Consider the following 21,198-nt stretch of genomic DNA (forward strand, 5'->3'; position numbering starts at 1 on the left):
TATCGGTTTCAAATATAGGTTATCCGTCTACTTGCTTTCTAATCATCAATATCGTAATGGGCCCTAAAAAACTATTTCTGATCCCTAAAATGACTGTCTGCTACAATCAAGTCTTTGTCTGTCAGCGTGGAGAGTTGTAGTGAGCTAACCTGCCGGCATATTTCATAACCATGCATCAACGGTAGCCCCTTTAAACCTGCATTCCTAAATGCAGGTTTAAGGAGCAACTTCATTTTTAGCTACTAACTTTAACTTCTCACCTTGCTGACATGATGCACAAGTAAACTTCAAGACCAACAGTTACACTTCTGACAACACCTGAACCATACGCATTAGTGATTATGAATCCCCCTCCTTTTCTTGGCAAGAACAACCCTATGTAGCAGCCCGATGGTTAAGGGTAGGCATTAACTTCAAGTACCTGAGGTCACGATAGCCCAGTGGTCAGGGGATAAGACAACAAATCATTCCCAATACCTTGTGAGAGCATGTATACCTCTTTAATATCACCCTTTCAGGTACAGGCATTGTGTAATTAATGGGCTAAAATGATACAAACTACCAATATGGCTCTTTAAAGTGATCTTATTATCTTCTCTACTTTCCCTCCTCAGGTGGAGACAGTATTTGGTTCTCCCAACATGACAGTGGCTTATCATGTGACCGGAGGAGACATGGTTTACCCTCCTTCTGTCGTGCTGGATGGCTTGGGCTCCTATGGTCGAGATAAGCTGATTTCAGACCTGCGACAGTACCTCCCTATGGTAACAGCTCTCCCCCTCCCAGTTGCTTTATGGAGATCCAGCCCAGCCACTGGCTTCCAGCTGAAAACAGGTCAGTGAGTGTTCAGCTAGGATAAAAGAAAAAAATAAGTCAGAGATCAGCTTGAGACTTACTGTTATTTGTTCCTGCTGTGATTGTGCACTGAACTATTTCAGTGGAAACTAGGTTTGAGGAGTAGTACAATAAAATAAATCCAGTTGTACCACATCAATGGAGGAAATGACAATATTGCGTGTCTACTCAGAATGAAGATACATAAGAGCTAAAGTAATAAAGATCATATTCTCAGTGTCCTCAATATATACACTGCCAAATATAGCAGAAACACAATGTAGCATCCTTAAGAAGATTCATTTTATTTTGTTTTCATGTTTCAGTGCTGCAGTTTGTGGGAGAAGGCGACGATCCTCGGTCCTGTCGGTTCTCTCAAATGATGGAGCAGAGGCTTGAGAAGGTGTTTTCTGAAGCGCAGGCCAAAGTTCTCAACAGCAACAACAGACTCTCTGTCCAGGTACTGTGGTCTAACAGTTGTGCTTGCTTACTGTTACAGTGTTATGCTGAGATTTGTAACATATTACCAGTGTTGAAACATGTGAAGTGTTCATTGTGCTTAAATGGATCAAAACAATCTGAGTTTTGACTTTTTTTGACATTGTCATGTATACAGAACAATCCACCTGCTCAAACAGTTAAGCTATATGGCGAATACTACAGTTTGTTAAATATCTTTTGCGGCACATTAGAATATATGTTACTTAAACAGTTTTGTCCCCTGTTGCACATCAATATTTTTCATGTGGTTGAGGTGATTTGGCAGCTACAAACAAACAGATACAAACTGTGTGCAATTTGTGCAAAATTGTCCCCTTCAGGCTTTGCTTTTAAACAAGAGCAGCTTCTGAGATGCAAATTAATTATGTTTAGGGAGTCAATGTTTGTATTAATTTTAATGAGCTGCCACATTAAAGTGCACCCTATATTAAAGCTAATTTGACAGTTACGCATGGATGAAAAAATATGAATGCTCTAATACTTTTGCACTCTTTCATGCCTTGCCAATTTCCCAGTTGTTGTGCTTCTTGATGATTTTCATATTTGTTTATCCAAGACAGCAATTTATTTTTCTATTTTTCATCTCTACTATGTCATTTTGTGATTTGTGCTAATCTTTAAGATTAGCACGTTGCAGTAATGTAATCTGAAGCATTTCATGGGGTTATGTCTACGTTTTTCTGTGCCCTCTTCTGACTCCGAGCCTGTTTTTTTTCCTCTCAGATGCTGAGTGTCTCCCAGTCAGCAGGCTCTCCTGCTGTGTCATTGGTCTACACTGTGAAGAATGGGACTGTCTTCCTTAATGGCACCACCGCCTCAAACCTCCTTGGTCAGCTGTCAGCTGAGCTGGTGGGCTACTTCCTCTTCTATCCACCACTTATGATTGCTGAGCGTAAGTTACAGTTTGTATTCAAAAATACGTCAGTTAGTCCGGAGCAATCTAACAGCCTTACAAGAAGAGACAACAAAAGTAGTTCTTGTGTTCTCTTGGGAACTATTTGTTCTCCAAATACAAATTAGATTCACCAAAAAAGCAAGTGCTGTGCTTTTACTATTTTTTTTGTTTCTTGTGTTGAAGCCTGCAAGAGGTTTTATATAAAATTTTCAGGCTGTATCTAGCAAAACATGCTGGGCTCATATCTTCGGTTTTATGCTCCTACAAAAACACACATACATTTTTGCGTCTTTTTGTTTTGTTCATGTAGTTTTATTTTCTTAATATTTTAATTCAGGATATTTTAATATTTTTTTTTATAATTTTGGTCTTTGAAATGGTGTTTTTTTGTAGTTTTATTTATTTATTTTTTATTTATTATTATTTTTATATTTTTTTCACATTTCAACTCCAAGTATTATTACTTGTCCTTGAAAGGCTGTACTTGCATTGATATGCTTGTATATTATCATTATATCAGAATCATAAAACAACAATAAATTATTAACAATATCATTTATTGCATTTATTTCTGGGAAAATAATTTATCGTCCAACAAAAGTAGTTATCAAGACTAGCCTATCTCTATCTAATCCTATAAAACTGATTCTTTTAGTGTAGTGAACATGGTTGTTTTGTCTACATTTTTTTTGCGTTCCCATGGATCGAACTATCTCAGGTCTATCTAGGAAACGGTACAATTCAAGAATTGAATCGCTAATCCTGACCGACGTCCAGTTTCTCAGTAATTGGATGTTTGCGACTGTTCTGCTGCTTTTTAATGATTGAGTCACTGAAAGATAGTTGATGCAAGGACACAACTAAGCCCATGCCTTTCATCTCAGCCTCCTTTGAGGGCATACTCAGCCAAGCGCTCCATCTTTGTTAGAGTTGTTCTCAGAGAAAAACAAATGAAGAGTGACAGAGAATCAGTGGGAGTCTAAACAGCAATCTTAGTAGATTCCCAATGTGTAGCCTGTTTCCAGTGTGATATGTAAACTGCTCAATAGAGGGAGATATGGCCGATCTGAGACACAACTGACATCATTTTTATGGCACTTCATTGATCCCTGGAGGAGAGATTCACTGTTTTCTTGACCTCGTTTACAGTAAATCCACATTATAGGTTCAGTAAAAGAACCGGGAATCTGCAGCTGATTTAGGGATTTAAGTGACTTTTGCACACACAGTTTCACAAGTGTGTATACCGTGACCCAAAGCATTTGTTTGAGCTTCAGATCCTTTTTTCTTTTGTTTTATGCTTCCAACTTAAGTGATTGTGTTATGGGCACTGAGTGCTGCCAAAATGCAGGTGACCTACACTCAGCATTGTGCCTGAAAGCATCCTGGGTAGACACTGAACTGCTGCTTCGCCAACATGCTGCTCGCACTGTGCCTGCTGTGAAGACACAGCGTTACAGGCTCGGGCCTCATTGTCTTGCATAATGTCTTAGCAAATAATATTTTTTAAATGCAGATGATACCCAGGTTTACCTAAGCTATGACCCCATGACCTCAATGAAATTTTTTGCATTCAAATGGCTCAAAATGTCCCTCAACTCAACCCAAAAAACACTCAAATTTCAAACATACTTCTATGTTATTACTCCACACAGTGCAGAGACCTTGGTGTGGGATTTGACAGCTACCTCACATTCAACAGCCACATTAAATCCATCATATAGTCATGCTTTTTATCCACTGAAGAAGTTTTCTAAAATTAAAACATACAACACCACCTTGAAACAGTTGTTTCATTGTGGCTAGATTTTTGCGAATCCCTTTTCTTTGGCTGCATAATAATGTATCTCTCCTCTCTACAGTTAATCCAAACTCAGCCGCCAGGATTTAAACCAGAAAACAAGAACACATTACACCTAACCTGTCATCTTCGCACTGGCTGCCTTTTAGATTTTAAAATTTTACTCATCACTTTTAAAGCACGGAACAGTTGGCCGCAAGCTGTATTTCCGACCCTTCAACTCCACCATGGGTGTTATTATTATTATTATTAAAAAGTTCAAGGAGATCAACTGGGTCAAGCAGGAAACACAGAGGTAGCGACTGTATTGGCCCACGCCTGGAAAATGCTCCTGTGGTTAGGTTTGTCTTCAAGCAGAAATTAGTCTTTCCTACCAACTGCAGTGCTTGGATTTACCCAGACTTTGGTCAGTTTCACAAGAAAGAGCGTTGGCTATGCAAGATCATGCTCAGGACCACAGCAAAGTCGATTCTTGAGCCAGGAATTAAGCCAGGTGCTTCCCTGTATTACCATCTAGCTGAGGCCAATATTGAAAGAACATTCTCTACTTTCCTGTTCGGCTTTGCAGAGCCAGATGGGTAAATGGGCTACAGATCGTTTTTAACCTCCCAGAGTGTACCTGGCTGGAGCACATTTAACAGAATTTAGAACCAAAAGTTCATGTTCAGTCAAGTGAAGTATGTTAGATAATATCTGTCTATCTGGAAAGACACACGCTGTTTCCCAATGAGGGGGCTCTTGTGTCCTTTATGGGACGTGAAAGTGAGGCAGAAACTGCTCTTCCTTCCTCAATTAGATGTCTAACTGCACAGAGAACAAAATTAATGGTGTGTTTGTGCGCTCTAACACCCTGTGACCTGGTGTTTGAGATAAACGATGTCCAGGCTCCAGACAGTGGAGGGTTTTTTTGCCTGGCCTCCTTAATTTACCTCCTGCAGTGGCTTTTTCATTGCTCCAGATGTGATTTATGTACAGGTGCCAGATGACCAGCTGAACAAAATACCTGGTAAATAAGACACGGTTATGTAATGTTTCCCCACTTCCCAAGCTGATGTTCGCAGCCACAATGCTCCATTACACAATTGACCAGATGATGGGATACTGAGGGCCACAGAAGATACAGCTATAAGACAGAAAATTTGGAGGTTGTTTCCTTTCAAAACAAAACGATTGCAACATGCAAAAGGCCCATCCACCTCTCCTACATAGGGGCAAGACACAAAGTTTACAGTTGTTTAGCAACTTTTGTTAGTTTGTGTCTCTCTGTAATCATTACACATTTCTCTGTGGTGTTGTGTCTCTTTGAAGCTGTTTTGCATCTGTTTTTTTGTTTTTTTTGTAGTTGTTTTGGTCTCTTTGTAGGCATTTTATGTTTCTTTGTGGCCATTTTGCATCTCTTTCTGGTTTCTATGTGTCTCCTTGAGTGATATTTTGCAGGTGAAGGCCAGATTTGCCCCCACCATACATAATATTATGTCTGGTATTTTGCCTCTTTTATAGTTTTGTGTTGCTTTGCAGCTTTTTTCTTGTTTATTTTGTACATGTCTCTTTGATTGATATTTTGCAGGTGAAGGCCATATTTGCCCCTGGGCCTGTGCCCAGTAGGACCGTTCAGTAATCCACCAATTATTCTGGGGTTGCAGCCATTAAATCAAGTATTCTTAGGAAGCAGCTTCTGAATTGGAATACAGCATCAGTGTCACTGAGGGCGGACAGCAATTTCGGTTTACACACTGTTTAAATCAAGATGAATAGGATTTCTGCTAGCGAGCATTAAATTAAAACTCACTTTGTGTTGCGATTGAATTAAGTTATAAAGTGAAGTTACCCACAGGCAGGGTGATTCAGTTGGGGAGCAGAGAAAGAAATGAGGGGAGGCAACATAGTACCAAGAAGGGTTTCTAAGAGAGCATAAGGTGACACAGAGACACATCCAGGAAGACAGGAAAGTAAAAGAAAGAAGAGAGAGTGTATGCGGTGATTTTGCTGTGTTTATTTTGTAGGCTCGCCATTAGTGATATTACACAGTTTGCATGAGCTGTGAGCATATGCTGGCAGCGGCTGCCTTCTCACTTCAAAGCCAATTATCGCAGTAAATAATTAACAGTGGGGGATTCTCATACCACCTTGGGCTCTGCTCTGACAGAAAAGGCCCGGGATCTCACACCACTCCGCAGCGCCTGTTTGTATCACCGAGTACTCCGCTGTTCCTGTGGCACTTGTGTAGGCTGAACGGCTGCGCTCAGCTGTTTTACTCCCCCTCTGCTCTTCAACAATTTCTCTCAGGTGGAATATGAGTGGAGCTGTTTGCAAAATGTCTCTTTTTAAACTATAACAATCACTGAAAACCACAACCCCAGCACTGGTGCAAAATAAGAAATATTCTTTTAATAATAGCCTCCTGTCTATGAATTCAAAGCCTTTTTTCTCTTTTTGGAATGACTTATAAATGGTGTACAAATGTATCCCCCAGGCTGTCATCACACAACAGCAAAGGCTCATGTAAAACCTCCTCGCCGACTAATATTCCACATGATTCAAACTTATAGACAATGTTGGACTGACTTTGCTGACAGCCCTGCAGCCCTATCCATTAACAATGCTAAAGCCCTTACTGTTCCTCTCCACCTCCTCCCCCCTCTCTCCTCTCTCCTGTCATGCCTGAGTGTACATTTCTGTAGCGAGCCTGCTTTCACAGGCCAGTGATACAGCATTCCCCCAAACACTGCACCAGCCTCCAGCACAAGAGCTTAATCAGGCAAGAAATAGATGTAAAAGAACACAGAGACAACCAGAGCTCAGGCAGCTGAAAGCTCTCCTTGCTTCTGTATTTGTCTGACATGCAGTGATAATGAGGATTTAAACTGAGATTTCAACCACACTAAACTGTTCCCCATCTCTTCTTGAAGTTTTTTTTTCACATTTGGCCCAAGTTTATTAGCAATGCTTCCACAAAAATAAAATGTCTGCTTTGCAAGACCAACACTTGTGGCAAAAATAACAGTTCCACCAGTGGAAATGTAAATCTTCTCAAATGATAATTTATTTGGGCAGATTTAGGGCTCATTTAGCTGACTGACAGAAAGCTGTATATATATATATATATATATATATATATATATATATATATATATATATATATATATATATATATATATATATATATATATATATGTATATATAACCCATTTCTCAGGTTTTTTCTTTAATTAATTGCTATGGTACGCTATCAGCATGTACCCCACTCCTCTGGCTTTTGCTGTTAGAGCTTCTTAATAGGGGAGTGATGAATGAGATATTTAAGATGTTTAATGGGCTTATTAATAATTTCTGATACTTGTTATTTACAACTGTTGCTAACTGTTATAGCCACTAATACAACCCTGATTCCAAAAATGTTGGGTTTAAAATCAAAAGTTTATCAGTTTTTTCCTGTACAGTTTTTAATGAATACATGGCACAAAGGACGAGGACATTTTTCACATCCATTTAAAAAAAACAAAAAAAACAACATTTTAGACAATATCCTAACCTTTTTGGAATCAGGTTTGTATTTAGTTCAATGTTCAATTGAATGTAATGTCACAGACATCATATATTTAACTTTTTTTTTTAAAGTTTATTGTCCCCTCCCTGTTTTTAGCAGTTGCTAATAAGGGGAAGTTATTTAAAATGATGTGAGTCTCTGTTTTGATTGACTTTGATAAAGATGTCCCTGGCATTGAAAAGTTAGTCTTCTAATTAATAATATTTTTAGCTTCAAGTCTGTGTGTTTTCTGGTTTACTTTGGACCATATCTCTTAAAGTCTCTCCTGTCTCATGGTATTAAATAATGCATTTGAATATTGAATGAAAACCTCTCCATAAAATGAAGTTCAAGGAAGTAAAACAGTTTTGTGCAGATTAAAGAGAAAAATAAAAGTTTTTAGTCATAAGGTTACCGATTGATTAATGTTGGTGCTGACAGAGAATAATTATGCTTTTCTTTCCTTGCAGCACTGGAGTATCACAATCTGAACACCTCCATTGCTACCAGAGATTTCTGGGTTATTACAGGTAGGTGAATCATTAAAAAACTAAATATTGATAAACACAACATGTGCTCATGAATAAAAAAAGTACACATAGTTACTTTTCCTGGACTGTATGTTTGTGAAATGCACCTTTACAATGATGAATTTCATGCAGAAACTTTGAATATCCATCTGCTTATGTTTATAATCTAAACTGTCTCCCTTTACAGGAGCAGTGAGGTGCACATGACTCATAGATTGTTTGTTGTTTAGTATTTCAGCAACATGAATACATTTGGCAGTGTTCAAGGGCACAGAGACTGCTATACTGTATAATGGATGGGCCTTTCAGATCAGGCTGTTTGGCTCCCCTTAACCCTGCACTTACTGCAATGAGAGGCAGAGTCAGTTCAAGGTCATCCCCTATATAATGGGATTTTCTCACACTGAACAAGATGTATAACCAGGATTATTGCTTTTCAATGGTTGATAAAGTGGAACAGATTAAACCTGCATTAGTTGATGTTCGACCACTAGGGGACAGGAAGACTCCAAAACAAGCTTCCAGGAAGCACAGGCTGAATTTGTTGTTAGTTTTTCAAATTATTACCGCTTGCATAATCATCAGACAGAGCAACATGAGCTGTAGTTTTGTAGTTGTAGTTGTAGTTTTACTATTGCAGAGATTATGTCAGCAGTGTTATTGTGTTTCCTCTGTAAATGGCGAACATATACCAGAATATAAAGACAGGACACCACTCAAGTGTGTTTTTTCTTACACATGCTCATTTCTAATTTTACCTCTGTCTCTTGTTTTCTCTGTGTGACTCTCTCTCCTCCCCATCAATTTATTTTCTCTCTTAATAACCATCTGGCCATCCTCTTTCTTTTGTCTACATTTGCAGTGATCCAAGATGTGGATAACGGCAGCCTGGAGGGACAGTACCAAAGCTTTGCCAGTCTAATGGAGCAGCGGCTGGCAGAGTTGTTTGTGTTGGCAGGGCAGCAGGGCACTCGTTTCAGACGAGCCACTGCTGTAGGCAGCTACACTGTCCAGGTAAGAAACTGGCACAGCGGCGCATGGGGACTGCCAAGTCTGACTTTTCTCTGGAAGAACAAACAGTCTGCGACGCTCAGGGTTAAAGAGTGAAAAGAGTGAATCATTCTTATTCTGATGTTTTGCCTCAGTGCCCTGGCTTATTAGTCAGACGTCTAATGAACACATTCAATAGTTTTGTTGGCATATTTCTTAAAAGTATGAATATTTCATGAGATGTACACTTTGATGCCCACTTCTGCACATGATTACTTGTGGTCAACCCATGATAATTAGGGGGATTCTCAGCTCATCATCTACTAATTGCTCATCAAAACAAGCCAGAGGTTGAATGTTTTACTAAATAAGTACTCTCTTCTGCCCATGTAGTTTTCCATCTCATGAGACTCCATGCCTAAATGCATGGTTTTCTTTCTGAAATGTATAACAACACAACCAGCGATTCAACATTTAACATCTGATAATGACTTCTTTTCCTATCAGATGGTGAGTATCCGTAGGGTGTCAGGGTCGAAGAATCCAGCAGAGATGACTTACTATGTCCAGCACAATGGCATTCCTTTATCCGGCACGTCCGCTGCCAAGGTCCTGAACACAGTGGATTCTCAGACCATGGCGCTCACCCTGGGCTACTTTGTCCAGCTGCAAGCAGAGCGTAAGCACAGCATCCTTCTAGCATTTGACAAGTAGGCAAATAGACAGAAACAACAACAGACAGATATGAAAACCAAAACACATGAGTCATGCTGGGTTTAGAAAGAAGAGCTGGTGCTGGGGTGAGGGGAGTAGAAGAAAAGGTTGAGAAAGCTCTTTGCTCTCTAATCTCTCTGAAATGCTCCCGGCAGGACTGTGTTTGTTTGGGCTGCAGTGCTGCTCGCTGCTAGCAGAAAGGCGGAGAAGGAGACGGAGCTGGTCAGGAGAAAAACAGAAAGGGCATGCTACATTCTCTTATGGATTCTTGCCTGCAATAGCTGAATCAGGCACACTTTATATCAGGTTGAGCTGTACGCAGTGTCACTTAGCGTGGGTGTAACGGAAGCTTCTGCATGTTTTAGCAGGAAAAGTGGGCTGTGCATTCTACTTCCAATGGACTAATTGTTATTATGTAGTGTTAAGAGTTCATGGAATGAAGTGATGATGGTTAAAAAGTGTTTTTTTGTTTTCAGCTGTGGTCAAGAACCCTCCTAATAATCTTTGGATAATCGCTGCGGTGTTGGCCCCCATCGCTGTAGTAACACTCATTATCATCATCATCACAGCCGTGCTGTGCAGGAAGAATAAAAATGACTTTAAAGCTGACGCCATCGGCAACCTCAATCCCCGAGCTAAGGTATCTCTTTCTCTTCTATCAGTTCCTTCTTCATCACTTAAGCATTTATTTAAAGTTTATTTGTTTTATTCATTTCATAAAATATTTTCTTTAAAACACAAAATGTAGCCTAATATGGCTTTTAAAAGCACTATATTTGTGCAACTGAAAGATAATATTATTGTATGCATATTTTGAAAGCAATAAAAATGTTGATTTTTCTAAAAATAAATTACTTGTTAATTTTCAGTGACCAGTCCTATTTTCTCTTTTCTATATTAACTATTTATTGCTCTTTAATGAAGCAGAAGTATTTATCTTCAGATTCAGATTAATCGATGGAATCGTTGGTAGAAAACTTAATTTAAAATATTCAACAGTGAGAGTGACTCTTTTCTTGGTTTTGAGTGTTGTGACTGTTGGACAAAGCAAGATATTTAAAGACATCACCTTCTGCTTTGGGAAAGTATAATGTTTCTGATGATTTAGTAAGAAAGTAATCAGCAGATTAATCAATGAAAACGATCAATAGTCGCAGCTCGCCGTGTAACAATAATTAAATATTGATTTATTGAGGTCATGTCCGTATATCGCATAGCCTTACAAGAAGAGACAACAAAAATAGTTCTTGTGTTCTCTTGAGGGCGATTTGTTCTCCAAATACAAATTAAATTCCACAAAATGTATAGTGCTTGTGTTGAAGTCTACAAGAGTTTTTATATAAACTTTTCAGGTTGTGTCTCACAAAACATGCTGGTCTCATATCTTTAGTTTTAGACGTTGGACAAAGAAACTGATATACAGTATATTGATATATACAAGTAGAAATTAACACCCTACGAGGCCTGTCACAATAACTACACAATCAACTTATTGAGGTCAACAAGAATGATCAAGGCCATGTCAATATATTGTACAATATTATGATTGTTTGCATAAGAAGGTCATATGATGGCAAAAAACAGCAGGGTCTTTCATACCATTAAAAGATTTGGCACAGTGCCTAAGCATTTTGTTTTCAGCATAGGCGCAGCTCAGGCAGCTCCTACACATGCACAAACACAAATAAAGTGAAGTACAGATAACGTTTAGGCGAAAAAGTGTTTTGACCATTTTATTTTTTGTTTAAGTTGTGTGCTTTTATTTTATTCATGTTTTATTTATTTATTTCACATTGCAATTCCAGTGTCTCCATAAGAGTAATAGGGATAATGTGCATTCTAATGCATTATTATTAATATTATTATATCAGTGGCATAAAATTATCTTAAAATGACAAAAATAATGTTAACCGCAATTATTAACAAAAGTACACGGTCGCCCATAAAGTTGGGATAAAATATTTTTCTACCTCTTTCTACGAAATGATTGTGACAATGTGATTTATTCTTTTCACATTAAGTGTATATTTTCTCAAAAGTTTATTAATCAGTCTCTTTCAAACATATCACAGTGAAAATGAAGCAACAGTTAACAGAGGATTGTCTGAAAACAAAATGAGTGTGTTATTGTGACAAACCTGTTGAAGTTCTGCTGTTGCTGTTAGTGACTTCATAGCGACTGTGTTTCAGTATGTGTCAGTAGATGATGTGTGGGTGACTTTCTTATAGAGATTTTTTCATGTTGTATTGTGTATTATCTGCATAATGTTGTCTGTATTGCCTGTGTTAATGCATTGGTAAAATCCTAGTCAGTCTTGAAACTTGACCACATGCAGCTAAAAACATTTTCTCTTGTTTTCAGATGGCGTATCGGAGAGATGTGGGCTATTATCACCAGGTATCTGCCTCTCTGTATTTCTTCTCATTACCGATCTGTGTTTTCATCTTCAGGGTTTAACTATGCCAACAGTGGGATTTGAATGGGATTCTGGGCAGATATAACCTATGCTATATTTCAATAAATCCTGTTGTGCTGATGAAAACAAAGGATACAACAGCACTTTGGAGTAACAAACCTTTCACAATGGGATTTTCTTGGATGAAGGCTGGTATTGCCTATTCTTCTTTACAGAGAGTGGCTATTATGGAGATTGTTGTTCCAGCAGAATAAGTGCGTGTCTCACACTTGTTTGTTTTGTGTAGAGAATACTGAAAACTGTTTCCACTATTTTTGCATCGAGAGGGTCAGTACAATGCTCTGATCAAAGTTATCTCTCCACCTCTGTGTTTTCTGCACAGTTGCTCTCGTCACTGTTACACAACACTGTAGATAAATGGAAAAGCAGAGTATAATACTCAGCACATCCCATGCTTTTTTAATGAAATTTCATTTAAATTTAAAATAAAATCTTCAATATTGAACTGCCACTTCAAATGCTGCTTTCAGAGCAGTTACAGCTACACAACATCTAACGTCCTGCAAAGTCTCATCATGTAAAAAGAATACCAAAAAGCTTATTTGGTTAGATAATGAAATATAATTGGGTTGCTTCTGACAAACTTGCATTCTAGGCAGAGATATCGCCGCTTCTTTCTAATAAGTAATGTAAAAGTGGCTCCTAAAAATGTAAATGAGGCTCTTTCACTGCCTCTTCCGTATTTCTTTCACTGTCTGTAAGCCTCACACTTTCATCACACACCCTTGTTAGAGTTTCCACTTTTAAGACCAGCTGCAGAAGCACTTTTAGTTAGCGAGAAAACTGGATCCAAAGGCAATCTCCACTCTCTATATGTGTAGGAGAGAGAGGATGCATGTTCTTTAGTCTGAAGAGAATCACATATTGATTTTGACTGCTTTGAGGCAGCGATGTGTGTGACAATTTATGACACTGCAATGAGAGTAGTCCTAAATATTTCAGGATATCTCTGTGTGTAGTAGTGTGTGGGTTTTAACTATTTTGGCCTTTACATTAACTATAAACATGTTGATGAACACCATGAATCCTCATCCGCCTCCTTATAATCCTCTGACATTTTACTTCACTACTAGATTTCTGTTAGAGTCTGGAGATCTCATCTTGTCACCGCCTACTGCGAGTCATTTATTTGACAAGAATTTGGAAGAAGATGAGAAAGGGCTTCAGTTGAATCTGTGCTTATCTATTTCAAGGCACAGCAGCACAGTAATCCCAGTTCTGCTCCTTAAGTCATCTGGACATCTCTTAAAAAGATACACTTTTGAGCTATTTTGAGATACATGACACTTTTAGTTGGCTATCATATATCTCTTTGTTTCTCCTATCAATGGCTATTTTATATGACGATGTGAATAGAGCTCAAGCTTACTTAAAGCTGTCTCTTTTTGTCTTTCTCCAATTTTTTTACTCCTCACTATCTGTCTATCAGCCAGTCCAGGGTTTTGACTATGCCAAGCAGCACCTGGGCCAACAGGGAGGAGATGAGGAGACCCTGCCTGCCAGTCAGGATACATTAGTGATGTCTCTACAAATTCGGGACACGCCACTTTCACTAGAAAAAGCCCTGCAGCAAGACGGAACTGCCAACAAGAAGAGCCTTACCTCTGACAAACACAAGAGGTATCATTGTATCTACACATATTCACCTTCTCATGCTGTAATCTGTATTATGGATGTGGAAAAAGAGATACAAATAAGGAAACTTTTGGACAATATTTATATTCAAAATCTGGACAGTATCTCGACGTTGCTAGCCTAATACAAAGTTTTACTGACTGGATATAGGTGAAGCCATACCTTATTGGTATTCAGTCGAACAAAGGATGTGATTTGTTTTTTATTTTGGTGGTAAGATTAAACACTGCATGATTATTATTTATAATAATTATAATGTCGTATTCATTTGAAAGTCTATTTACAAAGCATTTTCAACAAAACTGAGTCATCACCGTCGTCTTTACAAAGCTATCAAGGACACAAAACCCTTTAAAACATGAGGAAACTATTTAAATAGATACACACATTTTGTCTACAGATGTGTGTGTGTACTTTTGCAAATGGCCACACTGATAGATATTATGAGAGACAGCTCCATTGCAAACAGTGAAAACATTGTCTGAGTTTATAAAATCTCGTAATCACAAACTTCTCTCTGGAGAAGTGCAAGTTAATGTATGATATTTGATTTCTCCTTCTTTTTTTTGTAAGAAAAAAAGTGCCTAATTAGGATAAAATAGTTCTTGGACATGTGTGTGACATGTGCATTGAATCACCTTCCATAGTGTGCTCGTGAATGTAAAACTGTATCCTATGAACACTTTTTCCTCCCTTTAATCTGTAACTTTAGCTATCATCTATTAGCGGTTCAAGCCCACTTTCAACAACTGGAATGTGCGCACTCAAATTTATATGCCTTTCAGAAAGGAGGCTAGCATATCATGCATTCAATTGCAAACAATGAAGAGTTGCGAAAAGCAGCTAAATATGATTATACATTATGCCAAAAATAATTTGATAACCCGGTAACATCATAATGTTTTCTAAAATGCTTGAAAAAAAATGTATGTAATGTGAGAGTGGCACAGGCCATTTGATACTTTTGATACCTAAATCAAAAGGATTTATCGTCTGCACATAGGAATTGCCATTACTGTTTTTCCTCCATAGTATTTTTCTATGTTTTCAACCGCAGAGTCAGGCAAGACAACCTGCATCCTGTTTACAGTGGCCATGCATTTGAATGGTCATACAATGTGCACTTCAGTTAATATGGATGGAGATTATTTCTGAAACTGTGACAAAACCCTTGGTAATCATTTTAACTTTAAAACAGCATTTTAAAAGGAAAATTTATTAGTGTGGACAGAACCTCAGTTAGAAGGAAAATAGTTGCTGAATTTATGATAAGCAGCTCGATCAAATCAGTTTGTTCAAGAATATTTTAAGATTATTCCTTCAACTGAGACTAAAGGCAAGCAAGCTCCCAAAAGATAGTCCATATGTTTACATTATGTGTTATCTCAACAGTTGCACTGCTGCTCTGTCAGAAAGCTCCTGGGTCACATCGAGAGAGGCAGGGCGATAAAACACAAAGATCCCTCCAGCCCTATTGTCTGTCCTCCTTCTACCCTTATGCTGAGTGATAGGCGGTCATTAACGGGGCTCTCTGTGTGGGCAGGTGAAATCGACCATTTTCCTCATCTGACAGTCAGCAGCGCTGCTTCGGAAATTAATTGCCATGTTAAATCATGCTAAATTATTTAATCAAGAAATGCAAAAGGGCGGAATTTTTCAAAGCCATGCAGGATAATGAGATCAGATGAAATGTATGGGACAGAACAGGGAATCTATAGACTGGAGGTCGTGCAATAATGATTGTGGAGAGTCCTGAGGCAGCAAAAGTTTTTAATTTGTTATTTATCAAAATGTTGCTCTTAAAGGTTCCCTTCTAGTCATGAGATCAAGTCTTAAATCACCATTCCTTAGTTATCAGGTTTCCAGCCAGCTCTATTCTGTTATCTCAGGACGCAACAAGCTTGTTCTTTAATGTCTCTTCCCTGATTTTTCAGATAATAACACCAGAAATGAAAACCGAGAGATTAAATATAATGTAGCACATTTTTTTTAAAGTAGCCTGAGCCTGGTTGACTTTAAATGGGGACACATTTTGCTCATGTTCAAGTTTATATTTGATCGACCCAATTAACGACCATGTTAGAACCTTTGCAAAGGTAGCTCTTAAGCTGTGGTTGGAGATACTCAGATGGGGGCAGTATATTCTAATGAACCTTGATGTGACATAGGAACGGGAGCCAAATCTGAAAACCATGTTTTCTGACTTAGGTAGCCCACAAAATACTGACTAGGTCGTCATTTTTCGCAGGTGTGGATTAGTAAGCACTCCAGATTCCTAAAGTGTGCACAAGCACTTTTCATCTTGCTGCACAAAGGTAGAAAATTTCGATTGTGTTGATGTTGATTAAGTTGATGAAATCAGGAATATGCTAGTGGAAAGTAGCTGTCCTGCAAATGCAACATGACTTAAGCTCTCTACTTAATACAAAGAATATTGACAGGCGAGTGAATCATTCAGTCAGGTGTAGGCTCACAGTTCTTCTTGACGTATGAGTGAAGATGCAACCTGTCATTCACCTGTTGTACAGCTGGTATAAAATAATAACTGTCCCAAAATGCCTGTTGAGCTCTGCCGGAAGATGAGAAATTTGTGGGATGATGCCATGATGTTAAATTCGTATGTATACATAAAGATCTAAATAGGATAAGTTATGCATTCATGAGTTCAGGGCTTGGATGCTGTTATGCATGTTGGATAAAAACATGCATGCAGGCATGTTGTACACAAATTGTTTCTAATCTGCTTCTTCCTCTCTGATATCCATTAATTTGTACCAAGGTAACACATATGTTAGCCTCTACACACCAACACAGGATCAAACATACAGTACAGTCCTCTCCCAAGCCAGTGTATATGTGTTCTATACACCTCAATTAATTATTACACATCACACGTCTTTGTCTGGAGCACGGAGCTGGCTCTCTGCAGCACTGCCTCAACCAGAGCAGGGAGGGCAGCCGCTGTTCCTCTGTCTCTCTTTGCTGTTATCATTTTTACCAGACAATTAGGGGACAGACCACGGTGCTTTGATGTCACTGTCAGCCTCGTGGTCCTCTGAGCCGCTGCTTGATCAGCGCTAATTCCAACTACAGTACAGCGTTTGAAGCCTGTGAAACAAGAATTGGATAAAGCAATTGTTTGTCCAATTAATAGAAAAACCAGTCTTGCTTCACACTGGACACACTGGTTTTGCAAACATGCATGTCGCTCACTAAAGAATACAGAGAGTAGAGGAGACAGGTGAACAGAAATATAGACAAGTTTTTTATTACGTCAACATGATAATGACACAGCTTGGCATGAATTCAGCATTATTATTATTATACAACTTGAAACCAGCTGATGACTGGCTTAGACTATTCAGAAAGGAAGGATTGAATAGCCTTGATTTTCTTTGAAAGCAGGCAGTGTGTAGTGATGGTTTTGTGGTTTTGATAATGAACACAATTTATTTTTTCATTTTACAAAAAAAAAAATGCAGTAATGACACATTATGTTTACTGGACCCAAGCTTGAGGGAGGGAGCCGGGAAGGTGAGGTTGTTTAAGGGAGGGATGACATAACCTGGCTGTGAGCCCAGCATCCGTAGAGCTCACCGCCTTTTCCTGTTGCTATGGTTACTTGCAGCAAGTTGCCGAGTGAGGACGGTTCCGTCATCAGCAACGAATCAGAGAAGCTGAATTCCGGCAGGGGCTTGACAGTGCTGAAAGTCACAGCACAGCAGAAACTGACAAAGGAGGAGACGCGCAAGAGGGATGGTGAGAGTCGCACACTGATGCAAATACAAATAATTTATTCTACTGCTCCTTTGCAGACAAGGTCAGGGGTGTCACGAATGCCAGAAGATCTTTTTTTTTTTCCATTCTCTCCAGCGTGAAACCCTTTTCCACTCTCTGTAGCTCATGCACACAGGTATCATGAGAGAAATGCAAAGCCACTGCAGCTTTTTTTATAGCCAGAAAGGTAGCCACTCAGCAGTGAGCAGAGATGGACCCTCTGAATATGCATGAGACAGACACTCTGCTGACATGATACAGTATGTCAGAATAGTGGGGCTGTAACACACATACACACTCACACATTCAATGATCCAAAATCACAGAAAGACCACAAGAAGTCACACATCTCGTGCTCTAGAGCAGTTTAACTAAAAGCTGTTCAGACACTGAACTATTCTCTCTTCTATTCTTGTCCACTGCTGTTAAATGTTCCACATGTGGTGGGCGTGAGTTAAATTAATCACATTCATATACCCTTCTTGTAAATTGGATCGAGCTTGCTAGATTATGATTTTGTTAATGGGTGGGTTTGAATAATTCATCAGCTGAGTTAAGGGAAACTAGAATTGAATCCAGTTTGTCTGATGTCAGATAAGGAATGAAAGTGCAAAGTCAGTTCCTTTCATCTATCACAAAGATGCATTGGCACAACCTTTTGAAGCCAACGCTATCTTTGTGATCTATCGCCTCTGTCCACCACTTCATTTGCTGACACAGACGAGGGATGTTTGACATAATCCCAAAGTGTCAGCCACGGAGAGACAAGGTGATGTGAGAAAGAGAGAGAGAGAGAGAGAGAGAGAGAGGCAGACAGAGAGACAAAGAGGAAGTGTGACAGTTTGTTCCCCTTTTGACTGACAATGTAATGATTAGAGGTGTTTGTAGTCTCTTTGTGAGTGAACTCCCTCTCTGTTCTTCAGATCCATATGACACCTCCTCTGGCTCCCTGCAGCTCATTTCCATAAAGCCCATGGCTGCTCAGCCCCACTACACACACCCCGCGTCGTCTGACCGCAGCCAGGACTCAGCCATCGTCAATGGAGAGGTGATGCACATGCACACGCCCGTTTAGAGGATGCACAATTTTTTTCTGTGAAAGTTCGAACTGTTTTGTTTAATTCATATGTGAGATTTCTTTATGTTTTTTTGTTTTTAAAGAGCTCAGCTGAGAGAAGCTTCTGTGCACCTGTCACAGCAAGTGTAAAATGTGTTGCTTACAGTATGTTGCTAGAACTATCAAACAGATTTGATTCAACCACAACATAGTCCTGATGAAGCAGATAAGATGGTATTTTGAAAGTTCTCCTCTTAATAAACTAGAAAAGGGCACTTATAACCTCTTTCCTCCCAACAAGCTCTGGTTCTTCAATAGTTAGGATTTTTGGAACCTCGGTGCTATCTAGCAAAGGAGCCAGTGTTTCTACCAGTTTTTTTTCATTGTCACAAAAAACATGAAAGAAATAAACAGTAGTAGAAAGACCACAGACTGCATTGATTACTTGCAAGCTTTTGTTTGGCTGTTACATATACAAGCATGGAGCAACTTTTAATGGTAAGAAGACAAAGAAGACGCTATCTTCTCTTTCTAACCTATAGAATATGACACGCCAACTTCAGTTCACACTTCAGGTCAAGAAAACCTGCTATTTTTTATTCCAGCTGGGAACCAACTTTTTTTTTATGTGTCAAAACGCTAATAGTTCAATATCAGGTACGAGAACCAGGACAGAACCCTATCCATGTTGGTTTAAAGGGGTGTCTGTGCAGTGCAGATCTTCAACGGATGTGTCTACCCCTCCACTCCCAAACAAGGAAAAGTTTAATCCCACTTTATTTACTTTCACTGTTAGCATGGCAGTAGAGATATCATAAACAAGGATTTATTCATCTCATATCGTGCCTTTACTTTAGTGGGTCACAACACACCAGGTATGGAATTAATCTGTAGATAGGCTGGTAAATAATGAAGCCAAACTTTTCAATGGATGTCAGTTTTTGAGCAACAACAAAGGCCAAAATATAACCTGTATCAAGGCTAAGAGACTAGGTAAGGCTTGTTTTTAACCAAGCCAGTTGCTATGTTGTTGATCACTACTGTCCAGTTCAGAGGAGTAATGGTATAAAACAGAGCAGATATTTTTTTTCCCCCAGACATTGTGACTCATTGCAACCACAAGAGATCCTTGAGCATACAGTTATAAATATGCGCAAAAATATTAGGCTGATGGGACCAGTAGTATGAGAGAATAGCTGCAGACAGACAGATACACACATGCATGAATGCGAACGAATACATAATCCCCTCCAGGCTTACGCCTGCCGGAGATAATAATAACTAAAGAGGTTTTCAGGGCTTTAATCAATTATGTGAAATAGAATTTTATTTTTGTGCCAGAAAATGTAGAGAGTCCATTCAGAATTAGTTACATGATTTGTGGCATGGTATGATTTTGTCTGATGAAACTCTGACCTTCAATGACAATATAGTGATTTAATGTAAGGTCATCCAAGTGTTATTCCCCAGAAAATATATATAGAACAACCTGTACTGTTAAGTGATTGTTATCACTAGATCAAGCAAGTTACAACTAAAAAACGATTGATTTACACAATGCACCATATTTTTTTATTTCATCTGTGAGTTTTTTACAGTTTATTACAGTGTAATAAACTAATAATGATAATAAACTAATAGCTATGTTCTAGATTTTTATAATGGTGATTATTGCATAACAGTTTGATTTTCAGAGCTTCTTATTCTCTGATCTTTCATCTACACACGCCTTTTAAGACAGAGCAGAAACATACCACATACAGCAAAAAGAACTCTGTGTCTGTTTTCTTTCTGATCTCCTCGTGTTTCTTTGCCTTCTGTGCTCTTTCCTCTCTGCAGGTGAACTTGGCTCTGAAGCAGAAGTCAGACATTGAGCACTACAGGAACAAGCTGAGACTGAAGGCTAAGAGGAAGGGCTATTATGACTTCCCCTCCACAGACGGCAGCAGCAGCAGTCGAGCCGTGGTGCAGAGACAGCGGCACGGCCATGAGAGGGCAGCCGGTGAGCATGGCAGACAACTGGAGCCTGATGATGAGCGAGGTTCCACTTATGTCAAGTCTCACAGGAGGTGAGGGGAGAGTGGAAAAGCAAGTGGAACCTGGGTTTGGCTGAGTGTAAACACAAGGGTGTGAGGATACAATTTGAGTAGTCATCAGGTGACATGGCAGTTCATATTGATGGATTGAGTTTCTAACCACGGCCAGTTACCCATCCCAACTGACCCCTACCCTGCCTAATTAGCTTATAGATAAGTAAAACTGTCTCCTTTAATGTTGTCATTATCCTGTCTTAGTAGGCAGTGAGAGACCCATCAGGCCTGTCTGATTAGTTTGATCCAAGTCCTGAGCCTCCATAATGGAGATAAGAGGATTGGCAAAGAGTCGGATGGTCCACTATGCTGGTTCTGTCCTACTTCTGCCTAACACATGCACATAAAGAGGGACAGAGTGTTTGGTTATT

At 39.1% G+C, this 21,198-nt stretch overlaps 1 protein-coding gene across 1 annotated transcript in view; it reads left to right on the top strand.

The window, feature by feature from the left end:
- The window catches only part of kiaa1549lb (KIAA1549-like b), a 73,097-nt gene that overhangs the window by 40,620 nt on the left and 11,279 nt on the right, over positions 1-21,198 (top strand). The window contains exons 5-16 of the mRNA XM_059353081.1: positions 615-834; positions 1,161-1,294; positions 2,059-2,227; positions 8,028-8,087; positions 8,950-9,101; positions 9,585-9,756; positions 10,268-10,431; positions 12,154-12,189; positions 13,698-13,888; positions 17,532-17,662; positions 18,604-18,728; positions 20,577-20,806. Coding sequence (XP_059209064.1) covers positions 615-834; positions 1,161-1,294; positions 2,059-2,227; positions 8,028-8,087; positions 8,950-9,101; positions 9,585-9,756; positions 10,268-10,431; positions 12,154-12,189; positions 13,698-13,888; positions 17,532-17,662; positions 18,604-18,728; positions 20,577-20,806 — 1,784 coding nt within the window. The remainder of the gene's footprint in view (positions 1-614; positions 835-1,160; positions 1,295-2,058; positions 2,228-8,027; positions 8,088-8,949; positions 9,102-9,584; positions 9,757-10,267; positions 10,432-12,153; positions 12,190-13,697; positions 13,889-17,531; positions 17,663-18,603; positions 18,729-20,576; positions 20,807-21,198) is intronic.

This window comes from Centropristis striata, chromosome 2, assembly GCF_030273125.1.
Source record: "Centropristis striata isolate RG_2023a ecotype Rhode Island chromosome 2, C.striata_1.0, whole genome shotgun sequence".
NCBI classification, from domain to species: Eukaryota; Metazoa; Chordata; class Actinopteri; order Perciformes; family Serranidae; genus Centropristis; species Centropristis striata.